Below are 23,938 nucleotides of genomic sequence, written 5' to 3'. Positions count from 1 at the left end.
ATTTGGAAAATATCTTTTCGAAATTCTAACTTTCCACAGCTCTGAAGCAGGCTAGGAAATAAGACAAGTTTACAGGTCAAAAACCAGTTTATTAATAGCTTGGACCATTTTTTTTATTCAAAACGTGAGGGTCACTGGTCCCAATGACTAGTTTATTAATTGCAAATCTATAGGAGAACAAGGGTGGGGACCAGTCTGGAGACCAGTTTATTATTTCGGAAACTAGGGGGTCACTGGTCCCAAGGACTAGTTTAAAAATTATGCTTATTTCCCAGCCTGCTCTGAAGCTTCCACTCCTTTTCATCTCTAATCTCTTCGATGGTAGACGATAGTGGAGGCGAGTTGTTTGCGTCGTCTGCTCTACCTTCCGTAAACAGTGTTTTAAATTTAGAAAAACCTAGCAATGAAGCGGTGTTTTAAGTTACATCTTTTGAGGTTTTTTGAGTTAAAGAAAAGGTCTGACAGGTTTATGGATTATGTTTTAAAGAGCAATTTTGTACCTTTAATTACTAATTCACAATCACATATTTTATTGAAATCCAAAAACTCTGCTTTCTTGAAAGCAGTTAAAAACCATTGGCATCCTGTTGGTGAGTTCTACATTAAGTTTAGGTTAAATAATCCTTGTAAATTTTCAATAGAGTAATGGCACCTCCCTGCCTTTGGCTACGTTACGCTCTATGAGAAATTAACATGGAGTGCCACTACTCTATTGCCGTGTTGAATTTAGCTATAATTTGCTCTATTACCTCTTAAAATCCGACTGAAAACGCCGTGAAAGTAAAGCTTCTTATACCGTTTTCCATTGGCATTTTCTATAGAGTAATGCCACCGCCTTATTTCCCACGCTGGTACTACATATGCAAACGTCATACCCTTCTATCTCTTAGCTCAGTGTCATCCCCCTACTGGGAGCGCACAGTATCCCCTCTTACAAGAACGCGCCCAGATGGAGGGATACACAGTCTACGCCCCTCTCTACCGCCACTAGTCTATTGAGTAATTTTATTGGGTTGAGAAAATGAGAACGAAAGTAACTTTAAAATTACATTAAATACATCTGTGTCTAATTTAATATTGCCTGCGAATACGAATAATTTCACGTTGAAACAAATTTTCGAGTAGTTATAAACAGTCTGGGAAATAAGGATATTTTTTAAACTTGTCCTTGGGACCAGTGATCCCCCCCCCTAGTGTCTGAAATAATAAACTGGTCTCTGGACTGGTCCTGGTCCACGCCTTAATTTGTTCTCCAATAGATTTGCAAATAATAAACTGGTCCTGAGGACCAGTAACCCCCACTTCTTGAATTTAAAAACTATAATCCCAGCAATTAATATACTGGTTTTGGGACCAAATGTGTTTTTTCCCAGACTAGTCTAGACTCTGGTTACCCTTGAATTTTCATTGTAGTCCCGTGGACCACTAACTCCCCCCCCCCTCCGATTTAATTTTTAAACTGGTCATTTGCCCTGTGCCACCGCCTTAGTTCCCACGCTGGTTATAAAGGTCTATAATAATAATAATCTAGGCTTTGTCTATGAAGGGATTTCCACACTAAGCCTGTGGCTTATTTACTGGTGGGTCCCTTTACATTGTATAGAGGGGTGGTGGCTAGCCCCTATGCCCCGTACCTAACCTACAGCGCCCTATACTAACTATTACCTTTAAAGGGACTGCAAAGAAGGCATCGGCGGGCGGGTAAAAATTATTTGAAATACGTGACAGACATCACGTGATGCCAAGATACAAAGACTCCTCATGGAGTGGAACTGTACATCTAGTCCTTGTTTTTCGCAAGATTGCAGCGCCAATTCCATGAAGTGGTAGTTTTCGAAATAAAACGAACAAAGCTTCTTTGAACCACACCTCTCCTTGGTCACGTGCCTCTGACGTATTTCAAATAATTCTTACCCACCCGCCGATGCCTTCTTTACAGTCCCTTTAACCCCTGCAAGTTTTAATGGAAAGGAGAGACCAACTGGGTTAGACCGCTCGTTAGAAAACTCCCTTATATCAAACGGGGAGAGAACTTGCAAACTCTACGCAGAAGGATTTGTTGTTTGTTCCCAAATTTTCACCCGGTGGCACAGTCCGGGACTGAACCCAGGATCCTCTTGTTGCTAGGCGAAAGCGCTAACCGCTACGTCACCCGTCATCCAATGAACCAATTATGCAATATTTAGTTATTAAAGTGTTAGTGACATAATTTTCGTCACCCACAAACTTAAAATGCTAAAAAAATCCTTGAAAAATCTAGTTTATTATGATATGTTTACTTTTGTATTTGGTTTCGTAGAAATTTGTAAAATTGCAATCAAAGTTGTGTGTTTGGAAAAGGCCTAGTTAAAATTTTGTTTCGCTTGATGACGTAGTAAGGAGAAACTTTCACTCTAGATGTCGCTCACGTGACGCCTATAAGTGTCTCAGCGCCTTGTTAAGCCTATTTTATTCAGATTCGCGCGGCATTAGTAGACTCGGGAGTCTCGGGCGCGCGCGCTTGGCTTTTCCGCGAGATGCCGTGAGTGACATAGCAAGGAGAAAACCCGCCAAAAATCTTCTCCGCAAAATTTGCTTTTGCCCCCCCAAATTTCAAGTTTTCAAAGTGTTTTTCTGTGTTTTCCTTCATATTTAAATATTAATCAAGCATATTTTTGGAATCAGAAGAGTTTAAACTCTCAAAAAAGTAAGGTTTTCTTTAGATTTGAGATAATTTTTAAATCACGTCGCTATTCCTTTAATTTCTAATAAGAACAACTTTCAAATAGTGTGCCCAGAATAGCCCCCCCCCCCAAATTTCAAACCCTAGCGACGCTACTGTGAGGGCACTAAATGTAGTACTTTATCTCGAATACAAAACTTCAGTCTTGATCGTTACCTCTTTACTTTTAGTTCTGAACATAGACATTAGAACACTATTATGAACTCAGACAAACTATTGCGAGGGGGGTCTCGCGATATTCTGAGTCTAAAATCTAGAGATGGGCCGATACCAGTTTAAACCGATACCGATATGATCCGATACTTGGGAAACCGATACGTACCGATACCGATATTTTACCCGATCCTTCGATTAAACCGATATCAAACCGATACCGATATGGTATCGGTATCGGCCCATCTCTATTGATGATTCTCGATCCAATTTCGGTACTTGAAACTATAAAACTGGCTTATCATACGACAAACCCATTTTAGACACTAGTTACGTTATCCAAAAATAGATGAAAAACTGTGCTGTCTCAGATTTTAGGTCTTATGGCGTCAACATAAGTATTTATTTTCTTCAAAAAATATCGGTTCATTTTTAACCGATACCGATATATCGGTTAAGGCCAAATATCAGTACCGATACCGATATGGTATCGGTATCGGCCCATCTCTACTAAAATCTCAATCCCACCCTTTCGCGTGTGTGATAGGGTTTTTGATACGTGGCGCCCCTATCGGTGAGCGAATTAAGGAGCTACTAAATTTGAACTAAAAATAAATACCGTAATGTTTCATCTTGCAAATGTTTTAATTATCTGATAATAAACATTTCTGCGTCCTACAAACGCTTTTCCTTCTATTAAATAATATGGAAATTAATAAAATGTAAAACGTCCCCGGCGGGATTCGAACCCGCGTTGTCTCCCTCCCAAGTACTGACCGCGCTCGAAGCTGCTTACACTGCCTTCTCTAATACTTGGCCTTGAAATGTACAACAGAAGCATTTTTTATGTGACATTTTGAATTTGCGCCTCAGAAAAGAGTTAGATGGCTCTTTTCTGAGGCGAATTTTCGCGATGACGAAAGTAAATTCGTACTGCGCAGTCTCGCATGACGTCACGTCTTTCGCTTATGGCGGACCAGGAAGGGAAATAAGGATTTTTTTAAACTGGACTAAATAATTTGGTCCATGGCCATTGACCAGGGAACATCGTCTGCTAAATTAGAGAAGTGGATAGTTAAAAAATTGGAGATAATGTCTGTGTCCGAATTCAGCTGCCAAAGAAATCTCCTCCTACCTCTCCTAAGCTCGCTCATTGGGCAATCCAAATCAAACTTAAGGCATTTCATTGGCAGTGGCAGTTTTTGGGAAAAACCTAAGGGCTGTGATGGGTTTGAAATTTCCATGCAGACGCCATTGACACGTGTCAAAACATACACCAAATTTAAACTAGTATTTTTCAAACTCGGAAACCGTTCAGCATCATGAACCGGTTTATTGACCGGTTTTTTCCTTTCTTTTTCGAGACGAACTTAGCAGATTACACTTCGTCGTTGCTAACAATTTCCCATAGTTTTGAATATGCCGCCAGTTTAAAACCTCAGAAAAGCGACATCTCGCGCCATTTGTGAAATCCTAATTGCCACTCCCCCCCCCCTTTTATTCCTATCGCAAGGCCTAGTATTAGAGAAGGCAAAGCTGCTAAACTTCGAGTGTTAACATGGGGTTAGCAATATTTTAGTTTATCCCGCCGCGTGTAGATGGCGCCACAAGCGACTAACCCTATCACACACGCGAAGGGGTGCTTCCATTGAGCTGGACTCAAAAGCGTCAAAGCTGAAAATTCAACTGTTCCTCTTGTTTCTCTATGGTTCTGAAAGAAACTGTTTTTATTTTTTTCTCCCTATCAGCTTCATTTTCAACTACCGTAAAGAAACCCGAGAATACATTCAGTTATCGAAGCCACACTTGTGGGGAACTTCGAGCTGCTGACGAAGATCAAGATGTTGTTCTTTGTGGATGGCTGCAATTCAAACGCATGAACTTTTTCACTCTGAGAGATGGATATGGTGTTGTCCAAGTTATAGTTAACGTGAGTACTTGTTATTAATTGTCACAGTTCAAAACAACCTAGCCCCCGAGGTCTTACTGGTTTTTTTATATCAGCATAATTTTTCGATTATTAATACTTGATTGTAGTGTGAAATTACTATAATTTTAAAAAAACTGTAATTTGCTCTGTAAATTATCAGTTAAAGGGAATGAGAAGCTTCGTTTGAAAAACCTCTGATTTATATAACAAAAGATTGAATTAATTTCTGTGAATTCAAAAATATCAAGCTTTTAATTCTCCCTCCGATTTCTGCTAGTTATTTGGCCGCAATATGCATTTGAAAATGCTTCATGTGAAATTATTTGAAATCCACTTTTTAAGAAAGGCTACAACGTTTCCCTTTGGGTGACGTCACAGATATATTTTTCACGTCAGATGGCGCCACTCTCTCCACTGTCAGACCCAGAGTTTAGACTGGTGAGAAGCTCGAGACGCCTATAGGATTCCCGCGCTTTTTTTCCTCGCGTCATAGTGATGTCATGAAACGGGCGAACAAGCTCGACAAGACTAAATTATTGATATATATCGAAACTGAGTTTTCGTGATTTTTCAATGGATTTTAAAAATAGAAACTTTGGTTCAATTTATTTTTTTAGTATATTTTGAAAAAGGCCGTTCTTTTAAGGTATAATGTTATATTACCCGAACTTTTCCTTTAATTTATAATAAAGTACTAACAATATTATAGATAATTTAGATTATCCGCAAAATTTGAATCGGTGATTAAAGGGAATGCGAATTTTCAATTTCATATCGTATTTTAGCATGAAAGTGGTATTATGTTACACTTTCAAATCTCTACTTTCAAAATATCAAGTTTTTAATATAATTGAACCAATAAGTTTCTATTTTTAAAATCCATTGAAAAATCACGAAAACTCAGTTTCGATATGTATCAATAATTTTGTCTTGTCGAGCTTGTTCGCCCGTTTCATGACATCGCTATGACGTGAGGGGGGAAAAAAAGCGCGGGAATCCTATAGGCGTCTCGAGCTTCTCGCCAGTCTAAACTCTGGGTCTGATAGCGGAGAGAGTGGCGCCATCTCACGTGAAAAATATATCTGTGACGTCAGCCAACGGGAAACGTTTTAGCCTTTCATAAAAAGTGGATTTCGAATAATTTCACATGAAGCATTTTCAAATGCATATTGCCAAATAATAATTAGAAATCGGAGAATTAAAAGCTTGATATTTTTGAATTCACAGAAATTAATTCCATCTTTTGTTATATTGCAACGGACTACCCCGGGGAAAATTAAACTGGCCGGTCGTGAAAAGGGGGAATTCCGTCACAGGACGTTAGGTAGCCCTAAGTTAGTAAAGGGGGACCTCGTGACAACGTTAAGTCTTAAAAACGGGAATTTTAAGATAGGCCTAATTAATTAACTTCCTCCCGTTGGAATTCAATAAAAGAAATCATCATACCTTCTGCTCATGTTGAAGTCAAACGAATTTAATACACTTTTAAATTTACAAAAGAAAACTTTCACGACGATTCCAAAAGGACGACGGCGCGAGTACAAAACTAATTTATCGCGGGTCGCGGGACGGAGCTTCTCCCTGAAGACGTCTTCCTTGGAGTTGACGTGAAGAACAGGAACAAGAGAGAGAGAGAGTCGTGGGTCTTACACGCGCTTATATATAAAATAATAAGGGGGGGTAGAGAGAAGGAAGAAGGAGGTGACGTAGACGGCAAAAGGAGCGGACATATTCCGAGGAATATGTCTGTCCCTTTTGTCGTCTGCAACGGTTTCTGGGCGAAACCGCTGCAATATAAATCAGAGGTTTTTCAAACGAAGCTTCTCATCCCCTTTAAGAAAGACCATACATTGAAGAACCTAGAATTGACATATAACCATGGATGAAACAAGGATAGCCGACTCTAGCTTTGGCTGTAGTACCCGATTTTCGAAACGCGACCGTGGCGCCCCCTTTTTGTCGTACGGAAAAACTGGGGGATATTAACATTGGGGAAACTAGTCCCTTGCCCCCCGTGCATCTAATTATGTTCCGTACGAGAGCTAGAGGCCGCTAGAAGCACTAGCTTCTGCAACGCTTCTGTCATGCCTCTACCGGACGTTTACGGAAACTACCGGAGTCGACTCTCCTTACTTCCTCCCTGATATAACTGTAAAAATTGTGTACTAAAATATTTTTTTAAGGAAGTGTCTATTTATTTAACCCTAATTACCCGAAAAATTTTGGGCCCTAACTTTTGATACCCGACAACCATGGTAGGATTTTACTTTACCTACCTAACCCAACCAACACTTGATTCTGACTAATTAGGCCACGGGGAGTTCGGAAAAAATAGTGAAAAAATTCTAAACCCGCCGCAAGTTGGTTAAAAAAAATTTTGCCGGCTTAGGGGCAAAATGGTTCTAAGCCAGTAATTACCCGAATACCCGCTTCGATACCCAACCAAAAACAATGTTTTTGAGTACCCGCGAACCCGATTCGAAATTGAAAATTCACTACCCGCACACCTCTAACAAATTGTTAAAACATTTCTACGCAGTTGGATAATGCAAAGACCCTTTTAACTGACATACACTTCGAAACTGTTCTGAAAGTAAAAGGGAAGGTCAAGCTAAGACCAGAAACGCAAGTCAACCCTGTAATTAAGCCTTGGCATTTGAAATTAATTAAATAATCCAATTAAACTATTAATTAATTAATTAGAAACTTCCAACGGGCGAAGTAGAGGTAATAGCTACGGAAATTGAAGTACTCGGGCCATGTAAAGCAAATATGCCTTTTCAAATAAGAGACTTTAATCAAGTTAGTGTTAATTTAATTATCAATGCAATTAAGAGGTTGTTATTTTTAAAATTGCATTCAATTTTATTTCTGATAGACGAAAGAATCGACTCGGCTTCAGTTTCGTTACTTAAATCTGCGAGACTTTAAATTGCAAAGTAATCTTAGACTTCGTTCAAAATTCGTTCTAGATATAAGAAATTACTTGTCAAATGCACATGGTAATTAAGTTGCTATGAATGAATAATTAACCCTTTTCTGTAATTTATTGTTACTAATTAGAAATCTTTTAAGGTTTCGTTGATGTGGAAACGCCAACACTTTTTCGGAGAACTCCTGGAGTAGGTAACTATTTACTTGGCATAACTACCTTAACAAATACCGAATCGAATACCAAATACTTAGGCCTATGTAAAGTTTTTACTACTCGATTAATCGCGAATAGTTAAGCCTAGTAATCGCGAATAGTTAAGGCTAGTATTCGCGACTATTTAAACCTAGTATTCGTGAATAGTTAAACCTAGTATTCGCGAATAGTTAAGCCTAGTATTCGCGAATAGTTCAACCTAGTATTCGCGAATAGTTCAACCTAGTATTCGCGAATAGTTCAAGCCTGGTATTCGCGAATAGTTCAAGCCTGGTATTCGCGAATAGTTCAAGCCTGGTATTCGCGAATAGTTCAAGCCAGGTATTCGCGAATAGTTCAAGCCTGGTATTCGCGAATAGTTCAAGCCTAGTATTCGCGAATAGTCAGGGTTGGCAAAAATCCGGATAATTTGAATAAAATCCAGACCAGTGGTTTTTATTGGATTAAACCGGATTTTTTTGGATTTATCCGGATTTTTTAAAAAATGAGTCATTTTAGATTTTTTTGAAGGCAAAGTACTTCTGTTTAGCTCTTATTTAAGTTTTGGGGCACTCCCCGACCCGACCCCTAGCCTCGGTTCCAATATCAAATCGTTTAACTGCTAAAATGTTTTCATGAAATCTATTTCTTTCCTGAGTGCACGAGCCTAACACTAGCGCGGCTCCAGTGGATCCCTTACAAAGGGACTTTCCTTCTAAACTCCGGGTTTGGCTTGGCAAAGGCTAGTGGGCGGGATTTATACATGCACGTATAAATCCTGCCCACAAATGCCTCTAGCTTTCCCAAGCCAAAACTGGAGTTCGTAAGGAAAGTCAACCTGTAGGGGATCCACTGGAACCACGCTATGCTTTAAGTTCGAGTGATACTGGTAAAATATTGTAAGCTGAAACTGGACAGTAACTGGTAACAAAACTATTAGTTTTATCATTTATAATAAATAATCTTTAGTTATCGCTTCATGTATATTTGCCTTAATTGTTTCTGGTTGCATTTTAATTATTTTTATGGCACAAATTTGATTTTTCCCCATTCATAATTAAGCCGGATATTTTAGGTGGATTTTTTTAAGTGGATTAATCCGGATTAAACCAGGTGGTTTAAACCGGACTGGATAGGTAGTTGCCAACCCTGCGAATAGTTCAAGCCTGGTATTCGCGAATAGTTCAAGCCTGGTATTCGCGAATAGTTCAAGCCTGGTATTCGCGAATAGTTCAAGCCTAGTATTCGCGAATAGTTAAGCCTAGTATTCGCGAATAGTTAAACCTATTACTCGCGAATAGTTAAGCCTAGTACTCGCGAATAGTTAAAGCCTAGTATTAATACCAAGCAAGGAGAAAAATATTTAGAATCTCCTATATTTCAAAATACCCCTCCTCATAGGTCACCGAGTATTTCTTAACATTTTTCTAGGCACTTGATGGTGGTTTTTGATGGGATATAAATAAAATCAGAAGTTCATTAAATTAGCCAAGGAAGTAACCAAAAGCGGGGTTTGGGACTCCCCTCTCTTGTGTAGCAATACTGAAGAACGGCGACACATTCGCCACCTCGCGATAATTTTTCTCAGATCTCCAGTTTAGGTGCGACTCGTACGCCAAAATTTTCCCTATTGAGAGAAAAAACTATTGGCTGAAAATGAACACTGTATCTCTAAAGGGACCGGGAAACGCCCCCTTCCACTGTAAAACCGAGCCCTCTTTAGCATAGAATCAGGAGAAGGGTTGGGGGTGTGAATTCTAGAACAGTCAAGGTCATTCAGTTTTTTATGACTCTTTATAAACCTATTGAAAAAAAAACTTTTTAAAGACCGTGGCCAGTCCTTTTTTTTATTTTTTTATAAAGCAAACAATCTACCCTTTAGAGATCTAGCGTTCATGGGCTGAAGAAGTCACGCCCCGCTCACGTCAAGAAAGTCTTCCTAGAGAGGAGCTCGTGATTTCTAACAGTGTTAGGAAAGGGGGAAAAATTTAACCCCCTATCCATTGAGTTAGTAGGAGTTCTTAAAGTGTTAGTGACATAATTTTCGTCATCCACAAACTTAAAATGCTAAAAAAATCCTTGAAAAATCTAGTTTATTATGATATGTTTACTTTTGTATTTGGTTTCGTAGAAATTTGTAAAATTGCAATCAAAGTTTAGTGTTTGGAAAAGGCCTAGTTAAAATTTTGTTTCGCTTGATGACGTAGTAAGGAGAAACTTTCACTCTAGATGTCGCTCACGTGACGCGTGTTAGTGTCTCAGCGCCGCGTTAAGCCTATTTTAGCGGCATTAGTAGACTCGGGAGTCTCGGGCGCGCGCGCTTGGCTTTTCCGCGAGATGCCGTGAGTGACGTAGCAAGGAGAAAACCCGCCAAAAATTTTCTCCGCAAATTTGCTTTTGCCCCCCAAATTTCAAGTTTTCAAAGTGTTTTTTCTGTGTTTTCCTTCATATTTAAATATTTATCAAGCCTATTTTTGGAATCAGAAGAGTTTAAACTCTCAAAAAAGTAAGGTTTTCTTTAGATTTGAGATAATTTTTAAATCACGTCGCTATTCCTTTAAGCAAGTAGTCCACACTTAGCCTTGGGTAACCGTATCGTTACAATTTTAAGTACGTAAATCATCCGAAAGAGGGCGTCCATTACCTAAGTCCGAAAGCATCGTTTAAGAAACGTTATCAGATGGCGTTCTGTTCGTATTTGGATACGTGATGTTACGTCAACGGTACGGTTTCCCAAGGTTTAGTGGACTACTTGCTTTACCCTAGCAGAGACGTACGCTATACCAGCTATTGTAATTGTTTACTTCCTAGGCTAATTTATTTAATGGACTTCTGGTAAAATTGAGAGTATATTTTTTAAATAAGGTGGGATAGAGAAAGCTGCAGTGCCAACGCCTAATAGACCCTGAATTTATGCTAGTCGAACTTTAACTGAATAGTCAATTTGTATTTATAATATTATTTAGGGAGCGCAAGAGTTTTTGGTTCCAACTCAGTTACAAGGAAGATATTATTCTTTGACCCAGAGCCCACAACAGGTAAAGTGTCGTTCCAAATTTTTAAGAATTATAAGGAAAAGTTCAGGTAGCATAATATAATATTATACCAAGAAGCGATATCTAGTTTACTTGGGAGAAAGTATAAATTCGCGCCTGCACATTTCTAGCTCTTTATCTCCAGCCCAAACGTATAGTAGGTCCGGAGTTAATCCCCGCCTCTAAATTACAACCAGCATCTTATTGGTTCTTGAAAACTCCGAGGCGAAATAGCCTGGCCTCCTTTCACGCCCCCCCCCCACTGTATTTTGAAAGGGGGACTGGGACTTTGGCATCTTATACCTTCTCCCTTGTAACACTAGATATCCCTTCTTGATTTTACCTTAAAAGAACAGCCTTTTTCTAAATATAAAAGGAAAAAATATTTAACAGAATAAATGATATCTTAATTACAAAGTAATTATCATTATTTGGCTTGGCAAAGGCAGAAGGCATTTGTGGGCGGGATTTTTAAGTGCATCTATAGATCCCGCCCACTAGCTTTCGCCAAGCCAAAGCTGGAGTTTGTAAGGAAAGTCAGAACATAGGGGAATCACGTGACCCGCGCTTTGCATTATTTAAACTTAGTTGGCTGCCTTTTCAGTTTAAGCAGCTGCTAATGGTGGGAGCCATTGACCGATACTTTCAAATTGCAAGATGTTACAGAGATGAGACAACAAGAAGGGACAGACAGCCAGAATTTACGCAGGTATCATATTTGTAGGAACTTAATTTGTAGAATGAACTGGTTTGGCAACCATTTTTTTTAATCGGTCTATCCAACTTATTGATTAAACTTAATAAAACAATCATTCCGTTAATTTTATAAAATTTTCAAAAGTTGCAACCTAAGACTGTTTTTTTTTGTAATAAAAACAGAAGTAATGCAAGTGACCAATTAAACAATTAAGTCTCGGCTGTGGTTTAGTTTAAACATATGCCACTAGATGCCCCCATAGTCGAGGGGTGGAGTCGACTAGCTAGCCATCTAAGCTTAGTGTAGGCTAGTTTTAGCTCCGCCCTCATGGACGAGTTCTGATTGCCTCCTGCCTTTGGCAAGGTTAAATTTGCTTAAACGACTGACGCCTCATGCGCTTTATTCCGCGATTAAAAGCACGCGACTTATGCTTCGAGTTTCTCTTCATTTGACCCGGTTTTATCAAAAAGTCGCCACCGACAGCTGTTACAGGCGTGGAGGATTCCTACCACTAACACAAGGAGACCCAGCGACTTAGAGCTGCTTATGTCTAGTATTTTTATTTTTCACGCGAGGCTTTCCAGCGCTGGTAGCCAGACGGCGCTAGTTTCGGCTAGTAGGGAGTTGCACATCTTGTTGAGCTTCGAATGTTTGTTCACGCGCATCCTTCATCCATGTTTTCTACACTATTTTTTTTTCAAAAAAAAAGAGGAGTTAACAAATAGAAACTCGAAGCGAAGCTCGCATGCAGGGCCGGAAATAAGTACAGGACACTGGACACTGTCCAATAAAATTTTAAAATGTCCCATAATTTTTCTAAAAACTAAGAGGGTCCCGGGACATTTGACCAATAAATTTTCCGAAGTTTTGATAGTTTGACTATGAAGATGCGACACTATTTTTGCACACTCCAGTGGACAATGTCCTATAATTTTTCCAATCAAAGGGGGCGTCACTGGACACTTGTCCTATAAGAAATTTCCCTTATTTCCGGCCCTGCTCGCATGCTTTTAATCGCGGAATAAAGCACTGACTTGAGATGAAGGTTTCTAATTGGTCACTTGCATTACCTCCGTTTTTATTATAAAAACAGTTTTAGGCTTAAAAGTCGACTTCGGAAACTTGCAAAAATATATAAATTAACGGAAATGTTTTGGTAATTTTTATTAATTATTTTGATGTTATTTTATCAATGTTAATTGATTGAAAAATAGTTGTCTGAACATTTCAATCTCCCTTTAAATGTGGATACCGGTGCAATGCGCAATGCAACAACTTATTTTATACAGTTAGATTTGGAGATGTCTTTTGTCACCGCTGATGGAATCATAGCTTTAATTGAAAACACGCTACAAAATGTATGGCCTGATAAATTGGATATTCCATTTCCAAAAATGACATACCAAGAGGCTATACTTCAATATGGAACCGATAAACCTGATCTTCGTCATCTTAGTAAAGTAATGTGGCGTTTTTTAAACATTAAAGTTTACCTTTAATTAAGAAAATTTACTAACATACAGGGTGTTTTTGAAAGGTCCATCACAAATTAAGGAGCGTGATTATTGGACCAAACTGAGTGAAACGTATCAAAGAACATGGGGTCTACAACATTTAGTTTCGGAGATATGGCCCCCCAAACATTTGCCCCGAAAACGAAAAAATATCCCAAAATGTGGAGTAAGGGTTATTGCCATTACCCAACTTGTTTCGAAGTCATAGAGAATTTCAATAGCCTTGAATTTGAGAAACACTTCTGTAACTTTAGATAGCAGAAGGGTATAAATGGGTAGAAGTACGCGTACGGCGGTAATGCTAAACTAATACCAAGTGTCATAGTGTTTTAACATTTCTCAGCACCCAGTAAAATGGTTGCGATTGAAGGTTGTGTTTGTTCATTACGTTAGTGTTTGATGTGTCACAGAGAAAACGCCATGACACGATCCCAATGTAAATGTATTTTTTATTAGTTCTTCATTCTTAATCTGTAACAAATAACTACTACAAGAATTGTTCAAAGTGTTCACCACCCGCGTTAAGGCAAACTTGAACACGCCTTACAAACGATTCCCTAACACGTTGCAAAATGCCTGGAGTATCGCGAATAGTTTGACAGGCATTAACGATTCGTCGACGAAGCTCTTCCACATCAGGTACTTCACTCTGATAAAGTATGTCCTTCAAGTGGCCCCAAAGGAAGAAATCGCACGGGTTAAGGTCGGGTGATCGAGCAGGCCATTCCACGGGTCCACCTCGACCTATCCACCGAAAAGGGAACGTCGCGTTAAGGTGAGCTCGGACAGCGAGACTGAAATGTGGTGGTGCACCGTCATGCATGAACTACATTCTGCGCACCAAACCTAAGGGCACGTCGTCAAGTAATTCCGGTAAAACGTCTTGTAAGAATTGTAGGTACGCCTCACCGTTTAACCTGGGCTGTAGAAAATAAGATCCAATTAAATTGTCACCTACAATACCGCACCACACGTTTAAACTAAATTGTACTTGGTAAGATTTAACGAGCGTTGCGTGAGGGTTTCTTTGGGACCATTGATGCTTATTATGCAGGTTAATAATACCATCTTGCGAAAAATTAGCTTCGTCTGTGACTAACAGACTACGCGGGAAATCAATGGCGTTTATCAATGCGTCGTGGGTAGTCCGCGGAATTCAAACCTTGAACCTTTTGAAAATGGTAAGAATGAAACTGGTGACTTTTGAGGATTTTCCACACGAGCACGTGACCAACGCCTAATCGCTTACTCACCTGGCGGGTACTTGCTTCTGGTTCGTCCTCGAAAATAGTAAGGACTTCGTCTTCTACGGCCTCTGGGACTTCTTGCCCTCTAGGTTGAGGTCCACCATTTTACTGGGTGCTGAGAAATCTTAAAACACTATGACACTTGGTATTAGCTTTACATTAACGCCGTACGCGTACTTCTACCCATTTAATACCCTTCTGCTATCTAAAGTTACAGTAGTGTTTCTCAAATTCAAGGCTATTGAAATTGTCTATGACTTCGAAACAAGTTGGGTAATGGCAATAACCCTTACTCCACATTTTGGGATATTTTCTCGTTTTTGGGGCAAATGTTTGGGGGGCCATATCTCCGAAACTAAATGTTGTAGACCCCATGTTCTTTGGTACTTTCCGCTCAGTTTGGTCCCATAAACACGCCCCTTAATTTGTGATGGACTTTTCAGAAACACCCTGTATAGTCGTCATAAGTAAGACTGTTCCGGAGCTTGAGCAAGCCGAGTTCGAGCTTAGTCACTGAAATGGTGCTTTCCTTTTAGCATTTTTTCTCTCCACCAATAGCGTTCCATTGTATTTTTACATGAAATAAAGCGTGGGGAAATTTGCAATTAACGATTTCTTCCATTCTTACCGAGCGGTTTTTACTGAACCACATCATTCCTAAACATGGGATAGCATTTCTATCCTTTTTTTCGAGCCGAGCTTTTAAAAAGCTTGCTCATCTCGACTCGTGAACAGTCTTAGACTCGTAAGCCTTCGTTGTCCATGCGGGTCTGTGATATTCCGAAGATCACAAGGTTCTATTGCGTTACGTTATTATTTTCCTTGATAGTTTTAAGATGTATTTCTCATGGCCCCCACCAGGTCTCTAGAAATCTTGGCTGTTTATCTGCAAGGCCTTTTTTTCTACCCTAAAATCGGTATTTGGTCCATAGATCATCCTTTTTTTTAAAAAAAAGCTACTAGGGTCAGTGTGCCTAACTTTGGACAGCTGCAACTTTAGACACTTTTATTATAAAAATCATATTTAAAGAGTAAGTAAAGACATTTTGACTACTCCTTAAATTTCTATAGAAATCATACATTTCTATAGATTTCAACGTCCTCATTCAGAATAAAATAAATTTTCACCAAAAATCCACTTCTAAATATTTAAAAATTAACTTCAAATATTGATAAAAAAAGAGGTGCTAAAATTGCCGCCAAATAGAATTGAATTTGTCTCTGCTGTCTGACGTCATAGCTTAGGGATTTAGACCGCTCTGATAGTAGTAAAATTGGTACTTTTCTTTCCATATTTTCCCACCAGTTAGTATCTCGCCTCCTACTGCTTACGAGCGTGTTATACGCGGGGTAACGCGGCGCTTTCGGCCCGGCCGCCCGGCATCGGTGATGTCAACCGATGAAGCGATGATGATCCCATACGGTCGCCGAGGCTTAGTGAGTTTTAACCAACTATTATCATTGCACCGGTTCCATTAGAACTCAAACTCAAACACTGTTTATTTCTTAACGTTCTAAAACACGTCCATCGTAGTTTATTTTACAAGTTAACTCCATAGAAGCGTAAAACTCATGGCGTCAAACATTGCAACTGCTAATGCGCGGCCATAAGGTGTGAAAAGGCTAATATTGAGGTTTAGTAGGAAACCGAAGCGGTGTGGGAGTTTTTCACTAGCCGCGGTAGTACTTGGTAGTATCCAGTCAGAAATATTATCTTAGAGGGACTGAATTAGACACGCCTTCCCATAACAAACCAATGCATTATACCAGCCAATAACGGAGCCACCTCTCTTGACGTCAGATCTATATTGCACGTGTTCAATGTTTACAAAAGGTGCCTTTTCTAAATCTCGTTTTGTTTTCATTATAATTCAATAACCGCTCGTCAGATTTTTATAAAACTTTAGAAATGAACATTTTACAGTTCATATTTACCAAAAATGAAGGAATTAGCATTTCCAGGAAAATGTCTTTACTTACTCATTAATTACTGGATGCATCAAATTGATACTGAAATAGCTTATTTTAAAGCTTAGAATGTGAGGAATTTAGAAAAAAATACTTCAAAGTCGTAGAATAACATCCGACTACGTTACGAGCCAAATTAGCCCACTGCCCAAACTCGTCCATTTAAATTACGGCCAAATTTGACGGGGGTCAACCCTTTGGTCCCGGGAAATAAGGTTTGACGAAAATTAGAGAAATCATACCTGAACAAACTAGAAACCATTCGAAAGAGCAACTTTTTGGCTTCATAATCCGTATTTTAAACACTGTCTTGCGCGGGAAATTCGACGAAATATTCAGCTTTAAAAACACCTGGGCAAATTTCTAACTTTGGACACTTTCATGCTGGCCGATTTCTCCGTTTGTTAACACTAATTAACTCGCGATAGGCCTAGTAGATGTAGGACTGGGCTTAAAAAGAAACGTTTTATTCACCCCTAAAAACCTACATAAGTAGCCCCATATTTAATAAAGTTTGTTTTAAAGAAATTTCTGATTTTTTATATATTTTAGGCATACGTCTAGGTCGGCCTAAGCCTATATTTTTTAGGCCTGTGCGAGTACCCGGTACCCGAAAATTACCCGGTCGGGTATCGGGTCGGGTACCCGACCCGATACCCGAAAACTTAATTTCTTAATACCCGAAATTATTCGAATATTTGAATTTTCCCGCTCATTACCCGTGACAAGGCTTAGGACAATCGGGTATTGGTTTGGCAAAGTTTCTTGAACTTAGAAGATCTTAAGTTTGAGTAAACTTTTCCACAATGCTCACTGCTCAGTATTATTCATTATTTCAATCCTCGCTAATAGCTTAGGTGGAATTCATAAACGTCGGACGCAACACAATTTAGTACAGGCAAAGGCAGGGCGTCGTGCGCAAAAGGCGGAAGTTTGCGCACGACGCCCTTCCTTTGCCTGTACTAAATTGCGTTGCGTCCAAAGTTTATGAATTCCACCTTTAGCGTCTTATTTTTCTACTTTTCGCCATAATGGTATCCAAGTCTTTCATGACACTTATTTTTTTCACAAATAAAAGTATTTCATCCTGATAAGTACCCGATATGATTTTTTGCTACCCGAAAAGCACCCGACAAATGGTAGTTTAGCTAGGCCTAATTATTCGAGTACCCGTTAGAAATCCGGGTACCCGACCCCATACCCGATTGGAAGTTTTTTTAAATACCCGTACCCGACCCGAAACCCAAAAACCACTACCCGCACAGGCCTAATATTTTTACTTTTGAAATTGTGATTCGCCTAATGCGTCCCCAAGTCACCCTTTTTTCGCTGTCCAAAGTTAGGAAGGGGTGTCCAAAGTTAGGAAGGGGGCGTCCAAAGTTACATAGAAGTGTCCAAAGTTGAGCACGAATTCGTCCTTTGGGGAACTCTACTTTGTGAAAAATGTATTCCATTTAAAATGTTGAAAACTTGTGAGAATGTGTCTTAAGAATGCTTCTCTCCATTGCTTTTTTAATTTTGAGTCTAACATATAAGCAACGGAAGTTATTCAAGGTTATGCAAAAAGTGTCCACAGTTATGCATACTGACCCTAAAAATTATTAATTAAGGAGATAAATAAAGAATCGTCAGTCCAGGGAACCCAGTCAAAAATTTTAATCCCTTATATGAAGAATAGTTGTTTTTTTTATGGAATTACAGGATTTTATAGGAAAAAAAATGTTTTTTTTTTTAGGAAAATATAGGACTAAAAATGCTGAAATCTATTGGTGAATTAAATTTTGTATTTATTTAGATTCAAAATATTACTTCTATCATAAATAAATCCGATTGTCAATTTTTTAAATCGAATGGAGAGATATATTACACTGCCATTGTCTTTGATAAGAATGAGGTACAAATCACATTAAAGGGTCTGTTAAGCAGGCATCGGTTGGTGGGTAAAAATTACTTGAAATACGTCACACGTCACGATCCAAAGAGTCCCACATAGAGTGGGATTTTACACCTAGTCCTCTCATACGCGAGATTGCAGTGCCAATTTCCCGAAGATGTAGTTTTAGAGCTAAGTTTCATTGATCCACGAATCTCCTCGGTTGCATGACTCTGACTTAGGTATTTCAAAACAGTTTTACTCATCCGCTGATGCCTACTTTACAGTTCCTTTAAGTTAAAAATTATGGAAAATTTACTTGAAAATTTCTAAAAACCAGTAATTTCATTTAATTTTAACAGGTTACTAATGAGGCGAAAAAGGAGTTGAAGGAACTTTTTAAATCAAAATTTTCGGAAGTAGTAAGAATAAAAGTCTTGTTTGAAATTAATAAGAGTATTGCTTGAAATCATTAATATGGTGTATAATAGAAATATTTAGTTGAATTAAAGGGGCGGGGCTAAATAACTATGTGTGCTCCAAGTAGTTGCTTGTTAATTCGAAAGCGACTTGCTCCAGGGTTCGAAAAAAAAAAACCCCAGCCCACCGGGTTTTATTAAAAAAAAAACCCAGCCCACCGGATTTTATTAAAAAAAGCCACCCCACTCGGTTTTATTTAAAAAAAACCCCAGACCACCAGGTTTTATTTATTTTTTTTTTTAAGGAAACCCAGCCCAGTAAATGATACTTTGAAACAATAAATATTATTCTAGCATTCAAAAAGGTCTTAGTGATGGATTTTATTAAGTGGGTTTTTTATGGTGGATGTGAAATTACCGTAATTTTTTTAAAAATGGTAATTTACCGAAAAATTACCGGTAAATAAACGATTAAAATAGGAAAAATTACCTTAATTTATGGTATTTTATATTTTCTCAGGCCTATTACCGCGGTAATTTACCTAATTTACCGGTAAATTACCATTTTAAAATTACGGTAAGATATAAATCAGTAATTTACGCGGTATTTTGTAAATTACCGACTCGCATCTCTAGGTGGGTAAAACCCAAAAAAAACCGTGGGTTTTTAATTTGAACCCTGACTAGCTCCCATTGAGCCAAAAACATGATTAGTTAATGATTTCAAGTGACATTTTCGTGAATTAATTTTCACACCGCCATTTTTTTATTCTTGTTACTAATATTCACAGCGTTTGCATACCATTGAAATAAATAATGACATGTCATGGAAATCTTCAATTTCTAAATATGTTTCAACTAATATTCAACAAGAACTAAACGAAAATCTCGAAGCGAAACATGACCAATTAATCTACTTGGCTTCGAGTAGTACTATTGATAAATCGGTAATTAAAAGCAGAGAGAATTTATAATAGGGAGTGGAAGCTCTTGCCCTTGGCAGTGCTAAATAAAATGTAGCTCAAACAAGAAGGCTGCGTTGCTATAACTGGAATGATAAATTTCGGGTCACATGACACTCCTTTAATTTTAAAGTTTGCCCTAAAACACTATAGGGACTTGGCAATTCGGGCTTAACTCCGCCCCCAGCGCCATTATGGTATGTTTTTTTAACAGAATGAAAGCTATATAAGCCCTTCCTCCTGGTAAATTTTTTAGCGCTAGTGGAAGGTATCCTGACGTTGAATGACGTAGTACTGCCAAGTCCCTATTGGTTGTACAATTTCCCAATAAGGGTTCGCGATTTCGAGTGCGACTGGCGCCATCTGGAGATATTTTAAGTCAGGTAGTGTCCATCTCCCCCTAGAGACCCTCCCGCAACCTTCTACACCCACCCTAGAGGGAGGGGCCACAAAAAATAGCACCGGAAATAGACCTGGCGAGTTTTGATGATCACGTGATTTTTGAGCTTCATTATATTCCTCAGTTTCCACTCCCTATTATAAATTCTCTCTGTTGAAAGTTTCTCTAAAATCTTAATTAATACTGTCTTAAACGATCTTTTAACTTAATTAACAGTGCCAAGTTTTGGGCAAAATTAGGGAAACTATTTGCAAATTCATTGAATTTCCAAAATCATGGAAATTTTTATGGATAACTGATTTTCCCTTATTTGAAATGTCTGGTTAGTGTCAATGTTTGTGAACATTTTAACATGAAAATAGTAAGGATTAAAATATTTGCAATTAAATTTCATTTAGAAAAAGGAAGTGTGGAATCAGTTCATCACCCATTTACTGCACCACACCCTGATGACATCAACAAAATTTATGAATCAACGAAGGTATGAAATTTTTATTTAGTCTTAAAGGGAATGAGAAGCTTCGTTTGAAAAACGTCTGCTTTATATAACAAAAGATAGAATTAATTTCTGTGAATTCAAAAATATCAAGGTTTTAATTCTCCCTCCGATTTCTGCTGCTTATTTGGCCGCAATATGCATTTGAAAATGCTTCATATGAAATTATTTGAAATCCGCTTTTTATGAAAGGCTGAAACGTTTCCCTTTGGCTGACGTCACAGATAGATATTTTTCACGTGAGATGGCGCCACTCTCTCCGCTATCAGACCCAGAGTTTAGACTGGCGAGAAGCCCGAGTCGCGTATAGGATTCCCGCGTTTTTCCCCCTCACGTCATAGTGATGTCATGAAACGGGCGAACAAGCTCAACAAGACAAAATCATTGATATATCGAAACTGCAGAGTTTTCATGATTTTTCAATGGATTTTAAAAATAGAAACTTTAATAATTCAATTATATTAAAAACTTGATATTTTGAATGTGTAGAGACTTGAAAGTGTAACATAATACCACTTTCGTGGTAAAATATGATATGATATTTTAAATTCGCATTCCCTTTAAAAACGATGATTACTGGACCGCCATTGGTTTAGTGTCGTCTGCTAAATCGAATACATAGCCGAGACTTAAATTAAATCTGACTCGTGTATTCTAGCTTACAGAAATCAGAGGTCAACATTACGATCTCGTTTTAAATGGGGACGAAGTTGGTGGTGGCTCTGTTCGCATTAATAATGCCGAAATTCAAAAATATGTTCTCCAAAATATTCTGAAGGTGCTTAAGTAAAAGAGAAAGAAAAAAAATTACATTGACTTATGCGCGTATTAATTTTAGGAAAATATTGTTGAGCTCCAGTATTTTCTTGATGCTTTGGAATCTGGTTGCCCCCCTCATGCTGGAATCGCTTTAGGTGAGTAATTTGCCCATTTTTGAAAAGAATACCAGAGCTATACCAATTAAGAAGGGATATCTAGTTTACTAGGGAGAAGGTATAAGATGCCTAATATAAGTATTCGCGCACCATAGTGCCAATCCCCCTTTCAAAATACAAGGGGGGACGTAAAAGGAGGCTGGGTTATTTCGTCTCTCCTCAGTCGGAAAAAACCTAATTTTCGTCATTCTTGTCGTGCTGACGCATGGATTAACTAACGCTAGGGATTGTTCACTAACTGGGTTTCCCATGTATTGCTATCGTCAACTACATGTTCCGAATTATTCCTTGATTCCCCTCTTCATTCCCCCAATTTATTGGACCAAAACGGGTGTAGATATAGCGCCATCTCTCGGCAAAATAAATATTTTCGCCTAATTTAGGCAGTATTTCAATTTTGACGTCATAGATCACGTGATATTTGGTCCAATTTTCTTATAACTTCCTGTTAGGGATAGTAGCTGCTGCTAGGGGGCATTTGGAACATGCATGCGTTATCTTTTTGGGGGAACGAACTATCCCTAGCGTTAGTTAATCCATGGCTGACGTGAGTTTTCAAGAACCAATGAGATGCTGGTTGTAATTTAGAGGCGGGGATTAACTCCGGACCTACGTTTGGACTGGAGATAAAGAGCTAGAAATGTGCAGGCGCGAATTTATAACTTCTCCCTAGTAAACTAGATGTCGCTTCTTGGCTATACCATGACCAACTGTGAAAAAGGCCTGCCAGATTGCTATTGTTATTGAAAGATTCTAGTTCCGACTTACGGCCTTAGGTGTGCTACCAACACAACGGGCTTTTTACTAGGGTGAGAGAAAGGTTAGGGGGGGGGCAATTTTGCCTTTGCAACTTGTAATTACACCAGATCATTTGCTCCTGTTAGTGTATTAAAGCAAGAGTCAGCTCCTTTGCGCCTATAACATCTTAGCTAATCTTCTGTACACCAATTTTACCTTTCCCAAGGCATGCACCAATCAGAATTGGTCCAATAGGGCGGTCGAGCTATAACTAGTTTGTAGGCCAGTCAGCTCCACTAGTGTTCGTACGGGGACCCCGACCCCGACCCCGAAAACCGGGGATCCCCGACTTTTTCCCCCGACCCCGACCCCAGTACCTAACATGTGAAATGTAGTCGGGGTTTTTTTCGGGGTTAGATTTTGGTTAGATTATTTTTAGCCAATTATTTTTTGTCCTGCGCCAAAAACAATCATCTCATTCGTCTCAAATAAGTGCTCCGCTTCTTCTTTATGAAAAAAAGGGCAAGGGGGTAACTAATAACAAACAAAATACAGTAAAAACAGTGACGAAAATTCCAAAGTTCACCATCCTCCCTCTCGTGGATCGGCGGCCCTCCCCCGTCTTTTGTAATGGCAGTGGTCTTTCGTGGGAATCTTAGCTGCGTAGCTCGGAAAGTCGGAATTTATTGGGCTTTTTTACAGTTTCTTGCCTACTAGCTAAATCTTGATACCCCATGGGTTTTGCCACTGCCAACGACCCCGACAGAGCCGGAGACTGATAATATGAGTGATGAGTCTCTCAGAGACTGAATTCGAATTTGTATATTAATAAAGCTTCTTTCCAAACACCCAGAAATTTAACGATTTTTTTATCATTTTTCCAAAAATTTTCAGCATGCGATGTCTTACCCCGACCCCGACTTGTTTTTTTCGGGGATAACCTGCCCCCCACCCCGATTAAATTTTTACCCCGTACGAACACTAAGCTCCACCCCTCGACGATGGGAGCATCTAGTGGCATTTGTTTGAACTAAACCACAGCCAAGATTTGAATTAACCATGGATTAACTAACGCTAGGGATTGTTCACTTACCGTGTTTCCCATGTCTTGCTATCGCCAACTACATGTTCCGAATTATTCCTTGATTCCCCCTCTTCATTCCCCCAATTTATTGGACCAAAACGGATGTAGATATGGCGCCATCTCCATGCAAAATAAATGGTTTTTGCGGATTTTAAAGATGGCGGCGCTCAAGTTAGGCAGGATTTTAATTTTGACGTCATAGGACACGTGATATTTGGTCCAATTTTCTTATAACTTCCTGTTAGGGAAAGTAGCTGCTGCTAGGGGGCGTTTGGAACATGTATACTTTATCTTTTTGGGGGAATAAAAACTCCCTAGCATTAACCCTCCCTTTAATAGATAACTTGACGAATAATTTATTTTCAAATAAATATTTATTTAGGTTTGGACCGTTTAATTAGTAAGCTGTGTGGAGAAAAAAATATCCGAGAAGTGATTGCATTTCCAAAATCATTTGACGGGAAAGACCCAATGTCTGGTGCTCCCGCTACTATCAACGCTAAAGATAAACAACTTTATTTTCTTTAATAAAGCTATTGCCGAACAATAAAATAAATAGTCCAATTACTCAATTGAGCACTTATGCTTGGCGATCGAGTAGCGTTATTTTGCAGAAAGTAAATATTTTAAGTGTGTCA

The 23,938-nt window shown here is 38.8% G+C and overlaps 1 protein-coding gene across 2 annotated transcripts; it reads left to right on the top strand.

Annotated features, from left to right (window-relative positions):
* The first annotated feature begins 359 nt into the window (after positions 1–359).
* On the top strand, positions 360–23,938 carry AspRS-m (aspartyl-tRNA synthetase, mitochondrial). 2 transcript variants are annotated; one of them, XM_089836834.1, is made up of 17 exons: positions 360–590; positions 4,624–4,805; positions 7,345–7,443; positions 7,509–7,607; positions 7,684–7,807; positions 7,881–7,927; positions 10,899–10,970; positions 11,572–11,676; positions 12,954–13,124; positions 18,189–18,287; positions 18,629–18,700; positions 19,477–19,632; positions 20,264–20,369; positions 20,446–20,528; positions 21,202–21,321; positions 21,382–21,457; positions 23,683–23,938. In XM_089836834.1, the coding sequence occupies exons 1-17, from the start codon at positions 404–406 to the stop codon at positions 23,826–23,828; spliced, it is 1,944 nt and encodes a 647-aa protein (XP_089692960.1). In that variant the 5' UTR covers positions 360–403; the 3' UTR covers positions 23,829–23,938. The 2 variants fall into 2 exon arrangements, with proteins under 2 accessions (XP_089692960.1, XP_089692961.1); XM_089836835.1 differs by having other exon boundaries at positions 361–590; positions 18,629–18,688.

This window comes from Phalangium opilio, unplaced genomic scaffold (assembly GCF_054372755.1).
Source record: "Phalangium opilio isolate 3A_F unplaced genomic scaffold, DU_Popi_V2 ptg000042l_1, whole genome shotgun sequence".
Classification (NCBI taxonomy): Eukaryota; Metazoa; Arthropoda; class Arachnida; order Opiliones; family Phalangiidae; genus Phalangium; species Phalangium opilio.
The sequence above is the reverse complement of the archived record's forward strand: the minus strand, read 5'-3'. Positions and strand labels throughout refer to the sequence as shown.

Bases quoted from the DNA above. Each gene is read 5' to 3' on its own strand.
- AspRS-m (XM_089836834.1), top strand. From the start codon at position 404: ATGAAGCGGTGTTTTAAGTTACATCTTTTGAGGTTTTTTGAGTTAAAG. The intron at 20,370-20,445 runs GTTAGTGTCAAT...AATTTCATTTAG, and splicing joins TCCCTTATTTGAAATGTCTG to AAAAAGGAAGTGTGGAATCA. The intron at 21,322-21,381 runs GTGCTTAAGTAA...TATTAATTTTAG, and splicing joins TTCTCCAAAATATTCTGAAG to GAAAATATTGTTGAGCTCCA.